Source organism: Triticum urartu, chromosome 7, assembly GCF_003073215.2.
Source record: "Triticum urartu cultivar G1812 chromosome 7, Tu2.1, whole genome shotgun sequence".
NCBI lineage: Eukaryota > Viridiplantae > Streptophyta > Magnoliopsida > Poales > Poaceae > Triticum > Triticum urartu.
In genome coordinates this window covers 5709379-5719279 of record NC_053028.1, presented here as the reverse complement: position 1 = coordinate 5719279, position 9901 = coordinate 5709379, and the positions used below count along the sequence as shown (strand labels likewise).

Here is a 9901-nt window from a genome sequence, read left to right as displayed (position 1 = left end):
AGGACATAGAACTTAATATCAACGTATTACCACCCTTCATTGAAAAAAACACGTTGCAGAACTTGATCGATGGTCTGGTGATACAGCCATCCATCGGACTGGATCAGCACGTCCACCACTCGTCATCCCTCCGGATTGCCGGCGCACCACTCGACCACTAGAGCTACAAAGACGGCTCCGAGCCAGAACATGGCCGGGACGACGCTGAAGAACGCGGGGAAGTCCAGCAACCCGCCCACCACTGTATGATGAGATACCACGTAGCGTTGGAATAGATAGTCGGCGAGCCGGGAGAAGACGCCGAGCGCGAGGAAGGAGAAACCCACCACGCAGATGAACACAAGCCTGCCGCACTCGTTCGGCTCGTGATACATCCACCCGCCGTTGCCCCTCCGGGTTGCCGGCGCACCACTCGAGACTAGACCACGAGAGCTACGAAGGCAACGCCCATCCATAACATGGCGGGGACCATGGTGAAGAACGCAGGAAAATCTAGCAGCATGCCCACCAAAGTATGACGAGATATCATGTAGCCGTGGAACAGATTGTCGGCGAGCCAGTAGAAGAGGCCGAGCGCGAGGAAAAAGGAACCCACCATGCAGATGAACACAAGCCGGCTGCACTCGTTCGGCTTCGCCGCGACCACCTAAATGGCGTCGTCGTCCTCGCTGGGATTATTCAGCTGGATGACATCGGCCATCGATCGACACTTTAGACCGTGTCGTACGTGTTGACGACTCTAACTAGATTTATACTTACAGTCTTAAATCTCAGTCGACTGAGACTTTCTCAGTCGATGCTATCTCCGCGATATCTTACATTAAGATTTGTGGAATATTGTGTCATTTGACTAAGACTTGATTAAATGTCAATTGACTGAAACCTTATACTCCCTCCGGTCCTTTTTACTTTGCACATTGAATTTGCCGAAAGTCAAACTTTGCTAAGTTTGATTAAATTTATATTAGAAATTATTAACATCTATAATATCTAATAAATATAATATGAAAATATATTCCAAGATGAATCTAATGATATTGGTGTTGTTATGTGAATGTCTATAATTTTTTATATAAATTTGGTTAAAGTTGGATGAGATTGACTTCGGACAAACCTAATATGCAGAGTAAAAAGAACCGGAGGAAGTACTTAGATGGTGATAATTGATATGTAAGGTGACGTACATGCTGGATTTATAACCACACGTCATTGGGTGCATGCAGCTGGACCGACCGACCTTCCAGTGTTGGGATAGCTAGGTTTCAACACGGCCAACGAAATCCATGGTGGACACCGCGGAGGCGGCCGAGCCGGCCGAGTGGTGCAGGTGCGTAGTCACGTACATCGTACATGTTTGGCTGATCCGCCTTGGTGCCCATGGCGCTCGCGTTGGACTTCCTGCAGAACTCGTAGCCGACAACGTTGAAAGCGCCACGGTCGCTCTTCCTCCACTTCCTGCTCTTCATGCTCCAGTGGTTGCCGGTTGGACGGCAATCCAGAGGGACATAGGGTGGTGGATATCTTCCTTCAGTTTGATCGACCTTTCAAGGAGTCCATCCACCAGTTTCGACGTAGTCTACTGCAAATGTTAAATATTGGAGGATAGGATTCGATCTATTGATGTGAACTAGAGTATTGGAGGCTAGGACGGCAATCTGTAGATTCAGTTTGATCGTCGGCACCCCGGGGGAACAGTGGCGGAGCTTGGCCCAGAAATCTGGGCGGGCCGGCCGTAGGAAATTACTCTAGGGGTTGTGTTTCATTGGCCAAAAATACGTATATACTGCAGGAAAATCGTATGGGCTGGGCGGGCCACGGCCAATTCGGCCTTGCCGTAGCTCCGCCACTGCGGGGGAAACTCCTAGTCCAGATCTTCCAGATACGGATGATGGCGGCGTAACCGGCATCGTGGACCTTCTTGATGGCTTCACCTTTGGGGCTGTATGGTCGATGATTGTTTGTTGCTCACTGCGGTGATGGTGGTGGTGGTGGTGGTGCGGCCGCTTGGGGTCGACAGTGGTTGTTCGGTGTTCTTTGGGGTTCAGCGGCGGTGCTTTTGGCGCCGCAGCGCAGTCATCTATTTTCCCCTCATGAAGGTGTCTCGCCCTGTTGCCGTGCTCAAGACCCTCCCACGGTTACCGATGTGTTGGGGCGAGCTTTGTGCTCTTGGTGATGTCTCGGTTCATCTTTGCTCATTGATGACGCAAGATGTCTCCCCAGCTTGCTAATCATTCCGAATTTCCGTGGCAGAGCTCCCAATCAAAGTTCATGTTTAGTTGCATTCGTTGGTTGTGGGTGCTCCCGAGTAGTTGTGCTGTGGGGCTCGGCATGCACACCAGTGCGGTGCGTCAGGCTTCTTGCAAAGTTCTGGTATTGTGATCCCTCAACAACACCCCATATATACTTGTGTCTTCCGTGCTGATGGTCTTTCTGTCTGTTAGCTAGGCGTGCCTTGTCTTGGGCGTCTTTTTTCGTTCTTCTTCCGTTACACTTGTATGGTTTTTGGTCCGGTTTCCCTCATAAACAAGGCTAACTTGTTCAGGTTTTCGATCTCGTTTCCCTTATAAACCGGATCAGCCAAAGCCAAAGGAGTGACTCTTGACTTTGACAGCTTTTTGAGCAATATATTCAGATGAGGAGGGATCCCCCACCCCATGACCATTCAAAAAAAAATCATGCAAAATTTTCTTTTTACTTTTTACTTTTTCTCCTTTGCATGTTGTATCACTTGACTGAGATTTGTCAAATCTCAGTCGGTTGAGACCTAACCACAACCTTATACTTGGATGATGATAATTGATAAGTAAGTTACGTGTCCACAACTCCACGTACACGCTGGATTTATAATCGCATGTCATTGGGTGCATGCAGCTGGACCGACCGACCTTCCAGTGTTGGGATATCTAGGTTTCAAGACGGCCAACGGAATCCATGGCGGACACCGCGGAGGCGGCGGAGTGGTGCAGGTGCGTAGTCACGTACATCGTACATGTTTGGCTGTGCCGCCTTTGTGCCCATCGCGCTCGCGTTGGACTTCCTGCAGAACTCGTATCCAACAACGTCGACAGTGCTGCGGTCGCTCTTGCTCTACTTCCTGCTCTTCGTGCTCCAGTGGTTGGACGGCAATCCAGAGGGACATAGGGTGGTGGATATCTTCCTTCAGTCTGATCGACCTTTCAAGGAATCCATCCACCAGTTTCGACGTAGTCTACTGCAAATGTTAAATATTGGAGGATAGGATTCGATCTATTGATGTAAACTAGAGCATTTATCAATCTGTAGATTCGGTCGATATTGTTGTTAATTTACTGGTTACTTGTACATTTTGTCAAGGAACCAATCGATAACTTGAAGTCTACAATTGTACATCTTTTCAGAAAATTATAATTTACCTTTTCCATGTTCTTCACTTCTCCGACAAATTTGAGGGGGGAGAGTGTTGACGCTGACGTGTGGGCTCCATCTGTCATAACAGTAAACTTGGCAGTCAAACGTAATTGAGTTGACTATCATGCCATGTCAGCCTTGATGGGTGGGCCATGCCAGTCATAAACGCTTTTAAATCGCGTGAAACGGTCATCAACCAAAAGTGGTAGCAATTGTGATCGGTTACCCAAAAGTGGTAGTTGTTTGCTAAGTTCTTTTGTTATGTGGTAGTTTTTTTTGGAACGAAAGCACAAAAATGATACCTTTTCACTATGTACTCATCTACAGAGCCAAGGCAGTCTTCCTATTCTTCCAGGGCAAATAAATCTACACAAGTTGTCTTGATGCATCACACGAAGAAGACGTCTGTGCTATGTGTGTATTCCTCATTGGTTACTGGTTAGTTTATTAGCAAGTCCAACTCAGCTAAACTTAAAAAAGGGCACGTAGCTGGACGGATCAGCTCTATTATTGCCTCCTTGACCCGCTGTTTGGGGAGATTTTCCTCCGCTCATTCTCTTGCAACACAACATCATTAGCTCCTCCTACTATCTACCTCTCCTGCATTCTTGTCTCAGCGCTGTATCAGCTCCTACAAGGCTGCTTCTAACTTCTTCGTCTATGTAAGCTCAGCACTGTTCCCATCTGTTTTCCTGTAGGAATCTGGTTGTAGGGTTCCGTTTATTATCTTCGTTGTTGCAAACGGCTAACCTATTGCGTATTTTCCCACTCCAGCAGTGTTCATCCATTGCTATATTCACTGGTTCTTATGTTCTACCTCCGATCCAGAAGCACCTTCATTTCTCCTCCATCATTTATTCAGGCCATTTCTGATAATTGCAACGTGCACCCGGTTCCCTTCGTCGCTAGTCAGCGCTGTGGATGTTACCGGCTGCTTCCGTGTAGGTTGTATTATTCGCTGTGACCAGTACCCATTCATAGGAATTATATCTTTCTTGGATTTGTAGTTGTAGGCGGTACTGCTTTTCGATAGTATATATTTGGGATGAACTGGACCCCCTTGTGCCAGCGATTTGTTATACTGATGGTACCCAAAAGATCCTATTAACATATTCTCACTCAATTGTATTCTTCTTTTGTATGGCCCGCATGCGGGTGCTTGTAAAGAAATTGTTGATATCCTGAATATGGCGGTGGACTTATAGACATGTTTTTTCTGTTTTCTGCTTGTAGGTGTAAGGGACAGAGAGCAACTAAGAAGGGTAGCGTGAAAGTGCAGGAAAAGTGTGCGTCCGTTTGATCGAATGGCTTCTTCAAAGCTTCAAGCCTTCTGGAACCACCCTGCTGGCCCCAAAACCAGTTAGTACCACTCGTACTCGCAGTCTCGCATTACTTTTACACACTTCGTCTCTCTTTTTTTGTTCCCGGCTTTGATTATACACAAGGATAGCTTTGGCTCCTTTTATACAATATGTACGGAAAGTCAACATGGACTTTGTTCTCCTATCGATGGATTTTATGTATTTTCTTTGTGTGTACTTTTAGCTCCAGACTATGTTAGTGTGTTAGGATTGCCATGTTGTCTGCATGTTTTAAATATGAAAATGATGTGCGCCTACTCTGTTTTTCGGTTTCAGAATATGAGCTCAGGCCAATGTTGTTTGTGACTAACATGTACTCTTTCTGTTTCTAAATATTTGTCTTTTTAGAGATTTCAAATGGACTATCACATACGGATGTATATAGACATATCTAGAATATAGATTCACTCATTTTGCTTCGTATGTGGTCATTTGTTAAAATCTCTAGAAAAAGACAAATATTTAGGAACAGAGGGAGTAGAAAAATCAAAATAACAATAGTCATACTGGAGTCTGGAGACCAACAGAAGCTAGAGCCAACAAGTATTCGGACCCCTCCCACAAACACCAACCGTGCTTAATTTACTAGTAAGTTGTCCTGGGCACCACTGATTCTTGTAGTTGCACTACCATTCCTGTAGGGACTCCAAAACACTGTTGTGTGTTAGTTGCGTCAGACAATAACACTTTCCATCATGTCACTGATTATGCAACAGACTGCTGGCGAGGCATCATTAGCAAGTTTGTTATTTGGGCAAATGAAAAAATAGTGTGATCTGACAAACTAGCATGGCTTTTAAAATATGGTATTAGCGTGCTATTCGCGAGACATTGTACATTGATTTATTTAGCAAGACACTTATCAAAATGCTATAGCACTCTATTTTTTTACAACATTTGGGAAAAGTGGAACCGTGAGACGGGAACTTCCTGGCATACAAAAGCGTATCTAATATAGCTGTTACATGGCACCAAACAGTATATTAGCAGTCTCTGGTTCATCATAGAGATGTAAAGATAAATGTTCATCTCCTTTGTCACTCATGTCTGAGTTTTTTGTTGGTAAGTTTGCATATGAAAATATTGACTTTCTCATGGAATATTAGACTCCTTAAGATATTACATTTTAGAAAATAATAAAGTGGCCTACTGATAAGTACTGCAAATGTTCTCAAGCCCCAAAGAGACTACATCTTCTCCCTCAGACAGTTGCACATCTTCAGCCCTTCTCCTTCAGAAGTTGCACATCTTCAGCCTTTGTGAACTTCATGCTTATTCTTGAGATGCCTGAGCAGCATTTTTGGCTACGTGACGTTTGAATTAGCATTAGACTAGTCTATACCTCTGATTTATCCTTATTTCATGTTGTGAATCATTACTAGTTATAATGGCCCATCCTTGGCAGTTCTTTTGCGCTAAATTGTGATGCATATCTCTTGGACAATGCACAGTGCACATGCTAAATTATAAAAATCACTTGAGAGTTGAAAGGCTGAGACAATAAAAATATGATCTTCATTGCAGTTCATTTTTGGGCTCCAACCTTTAAATGGGGGATCAGCATTGCAAACGTTGCCGACTTTGCTAAGCCTCATGAAAAGATATCCTATCCTCAGCAAGTTGGTATGTTCAAGTTATCCAATCAGTCTTGCTACAGCCTCATCACAGACAATATGTCATTAGTTTAGCGGCTATGTATTCTCGTGTGCTGCTCACATGCTTCATATTCTGTGCAGTTATTGCTTGCACTGGAATCATCTGGTCACGCTACAGCATGGTTATCACACCGGTAAGCCATGGATACTACTATCTTTTTTTTAATCTGCAGGTAATGTGAATTATATATAGCTTAATATTACCTCCGTCCTAAATTAGTTGCCTTAGATTTGTCTTGATACGGATGTATGTAACACGGGAGTACATCCTAACCCTTAACATATTTTTTTGCTTCTAAGAAATTGTTTTTGCAACAATCTACTCATATTGTACTGTTTTAACTTGATGGCTCCCTAGACTGGGCTGCTATTGCTTGTCGAATATATGATTGATATTCCTGTGCCACCTCCTTCTACATGCTACTATATCCGCTGAATTACAATAAGGCGATATATCTGTTGTGAAGTACCTTGATCCTAATTCCATTTGTTACTCGGTGTCGTTCCCAATTATGACTATTGTATTGCGACGCTTATAATTTTTTTCCTTTCCAGAAAAACTGGAACCTTTTCAGCGTTAGCGTTGTAATGTCCGGTACAGGCCTATACCAGCTTTCTCGTAAAATAAGGTCCGTTAAAGATGCTAACTAGCACCTTGTTTGTTGAATGACGATGTCCCAGAAGAGTAAGGAGATGGCATGGTTTCTGTGTGTTGACCTCCTTCCGCTTGCATCGCAGGAAAGACTACTTCTCGGATGATGAAAAGGAGGCCACTGCTGCATCACTCGAACTGGAAGCAGAAATGGCGACTGACTCGACTTAATAATCGACTGGACAGCCTGCCTACTGCCTTGGAGTCGGTTTCATATTCACTCTGGTCCATGGAACCCCAACATTTCTTTGCATGTCAAAATGTATTTGTTTCGCACTGGACCGCGCTCGTGGGCATGCAAGCCGAGTAGCGTGAAAAATCCATGCAGCTTTTAATATTCGTGTGCGCAACATTATATCATGTGCAAAAAAAAGGATATACATATTAAATACACGAACCACCTCGATGTCTTGTATCTTGTGATCCAATATGTTGTTTCTGCAAGAAACCTGAACTGCAGGTTATCTAGGTTGAGTCCGTTCATATATATATATGATTGGAGTCGTGTGTACCTCTAGTCCCACATTGCTGTGGCCAACACATGGACTGAGACTTTTGTAAATTTAGCAAAACAATTATTACTTTTACTTGGTTAAATATGAGAGATGCAAGTTTCTAAGCCACTACCGGAATCGCACCCTATGCCGACGGCCAGGGCCGTCGGCATAGCCCTGAAAGGCCGTCGGGATAGGCCTATGCCGACGGCCCCCGTCGGCATAGGGCCGTCGGCAAAATATCCGTCGGCGTAGCTAGAAAGGCCGTCGGCATAGAAAGGCCGTCAGCATAAGACCTATCCCGACGGTGTCCGTACATCTATGCCGACGGCCAAGGCCGTCGGCAACGTTATCGCCTAACGGCGGCCGCCGTCAAGTCTGTCCAACGACTTGTCTCCACGTGGCACCCCTATGCCGACGGCCTAGCCGTCGGCTTAGTAGAAAACTGTGCCGACGGCAAGACCGTCGACATAGATGTGCCACGTGCCGACCGTCCGCTGCTCGTGGGCCAGGGCTATGCCGACGGCCCAGCCATCGGCATAGTCTGAGATTAAGCCGACGGCCAGGCCGTCGGCATAGTACTTCAAACAGAGATCCCAGTTGCTGACACGTGGGCACCTATGCCGACGGCCGGACCGTCGGCTTAATTTCAAACTATGCCGACGGCTGGGCCGTCGGCATAGGTGCCCACGTGTCAGCAACTGGGAGCTCACGCTGGCCTTATGCCGACGGCCTAGCCGTCGGCATAGTTTGCTTTTAATTTTTTTTTCTTTTTTCTGTTTGTTTTCAAATCAGTTCAATTCAGATAACATCACATATATAACAGCACATATCATCAGCACATATCAGCAGCACATATCAACGAACGTAAGCATAAGCATCATGACAACAATAGATCATCATCACACAAGCATAAGCATATCAACGAATGTAAGCATAAGCATCATCACACAAGTCAGCTAAATGATCATCAGCACACACAAGTCATCTCAAGCATCATCATCACATCTCAAGCATCATCGAGCACCGCGGAGGTCGTCACCGCCAAGACGGCCAAAGTCCAGGTCATCAGTGCTAGCAGCAGCGCTACCGCCTCCGCCTCCGTGGATCGGAGTGGTCGGGCTCCGTGTCTCTGGAGTGCTGCGAAGACCACCGCCAACGGTAGATCCACCTGTTCCCTGCATGTTGAAAAGACATATGCACGGGATCTATGACTGTGTTGAAAGGCATGACATGCTTTGGGTGAATAGATTGGGGATGAACTAACCGGCGAGGGGCCAGCGTTCTGTGCCACAAACTCCTCAAAGCTCATTAGCATTGGTTGTGCTGGAGGGCATTGTGCTGTAGGGAACTGAGGACACCTGCCGGCCGCCATATCCTGAAAAGCCTGCTGCATCTGGCTATCCCTCTGCACTTGGTGTTCATAAAGCCTCTGATGCCACGCCATGGTCTCCTGGCGTGTGTACTCCATGTAGGCCTACGGTATGACATGATGTGACTCATAAAACTACTAAATGCGGAAAATGAAGTGAGAAATGAAGATAAGAGGGAAAATAATTATAGATTGTTGCTCCTGAAAGAGGGACTGTGTACTAGTCACTGGCTGGCTCGTGCGCTGGCTCAGGCTCGGGTCGATCCGACGAAGCTGTGTGTAGGAGATACTAGGAGTGATCACAGCATCGAGAACCGCATCCCGACCGTGCTCCTTGGGCCCCATCCTCACCACCGCCATGTCGTCCAGAGGCGCCGCAATGGGGTCAGGTGTGTCAGGATGTAACTCCAGATACGCTTCGGAGTAGGCCTTCTTCCTCCCTTCGGTCTTCTTGCCGTAGTACTTGGGCTCGCCAGGCTTGGGGTCCTTCCGCGTATGGGCGATCTCCCACGCCTGCATGTGTGAGAGCGGCCGCTTCAGTTTCTCCTCCTGCACCACCAAACAGAGGTTAGTCATACATAAGAAAGTGATGGTAAATAGAAGAAGAAGAATGTTTAATGGGGTTAGTCATACATTAACTGCCTTGTGGAGATAGTGGTTTCGGTTTCCCTGAGCATGTACTCCCTCCGTCCCTCGGTTAGCCTTATTTTGGGTTCTCATAGCCGCCCAGGCTCCAGCCTCATCACACCAAAGATCCACCAATGCCGCCCAGGACTCGTCTTTTCCATAACACCAATTTGGACACACCTACATAATAAAAGCATAATGGCATGTAGGTGTGTCCAAATTGGTGTTATGGAAGCATAAAGCATAAAGCATAATGTACCACAAGGTAATGAAAGCATAATGAAAGCATAATGAAAAATCTTTTATACTTACCACCAAGAACTCGGGCCTCTCCAAGGTAATGCCCATCCTCC

The 9901-nt window shown here is 46.0% G+C and overlaps 2 protein-coding genes across 3 annotated transcripts; one reads left to right on the top strand and one right to left on the bottom strand.

The window, feature by feature from the left end:
- The first annotated feature begins 3926 nt into the window (after window positions 1-3926).
- Window positions 3927-7564, top strand: LOC125523761 (mitochondrial pyruvate carrier 4-like). 2 transcript variants are annotated; one of them, XM_048688830.1, is made up of 6 exons: window positions 3927-4049; window positions 4621-4746; window positions 6273-6371; window positions 6485-6537; window positions 6959-7032; window positions 7142-7564. In XM_048688830.1, exons 2-6 carry the CDS (start codon window positions 4692-4694, stop codon window positions 7224-7226), a joined length of 366 nt encoding a protein of 121 aa, XP_048544787.1. In that variant the 5' UTR covers window positions 3927-4049; window positions 4621-4691; the 3' UTR covers window positions 7227-7564. The 2 variants fall into 2 exon arrangements, with proteins under 2 accessions (XP_048544787.1, XP_048544786.1); XM_048688829.1 differs by lacking the exon at window positions 3927-4049 and adding an exon at window positions 4174-4332.
- A 1495-nt stretch (window positions 7565-9059) lies between these two features.
- On the bottom strand, window positions 9060-9602 carry LOC125518033. Its single transcript, XM_048682999.1, has 2 exons — window positions 9555-9602; window positions 9060-9470 (listed from the first exon to the last, which is right to left on the bottom strand). Exon 2 carries the CDS (start codon window positions 9438-9440, stop codon window positions 9060-9062), a length of 381 nt encoding a protein of 126 aa, XP_048538956.1. The 5' UTR covers window positions 9441-9470; window positions 9555-9602.
- Between the last annotated feature and the right edge of the window lie 299 nt (window positions 9603-9901).

What these genes read in the sequence shown, in the direction of transcription:
- LOC125523761 (XM_048688830.1), top strand. Translation starts at nt 4,692, where the DNA reads ATGGCTTCTTCAAAGCTTCAAGCCTTCTGGAACCACCCTGCTGGCCCC. An exon ending in ATCCTATCCTCAGCAAGTTG is followed by an intron (nt 6,372 to 6,484) that starts GTATGTTCAAGT and finishes TATTCTGTGCAG; the next exon opens with TTATTGCTTGCACTGGAATC. An exon ending in ACAGCATGGTTATCACACCG is followed by an intron (nt 6,538 to 6,958) that starts GTAAGCCATGGA and finishes TTTCCTTTCCAG; the next exon opens with AAAAACTGGAACCTTTTCAG.
- LOC125518033 (XM_048682999.1), bottom strand. Translation starts at nt 9,440, where the DNA reads ATGCAGGCGTGGGAGATCGCCCATACGCGGAAGGACCCCAAGCCTGGC.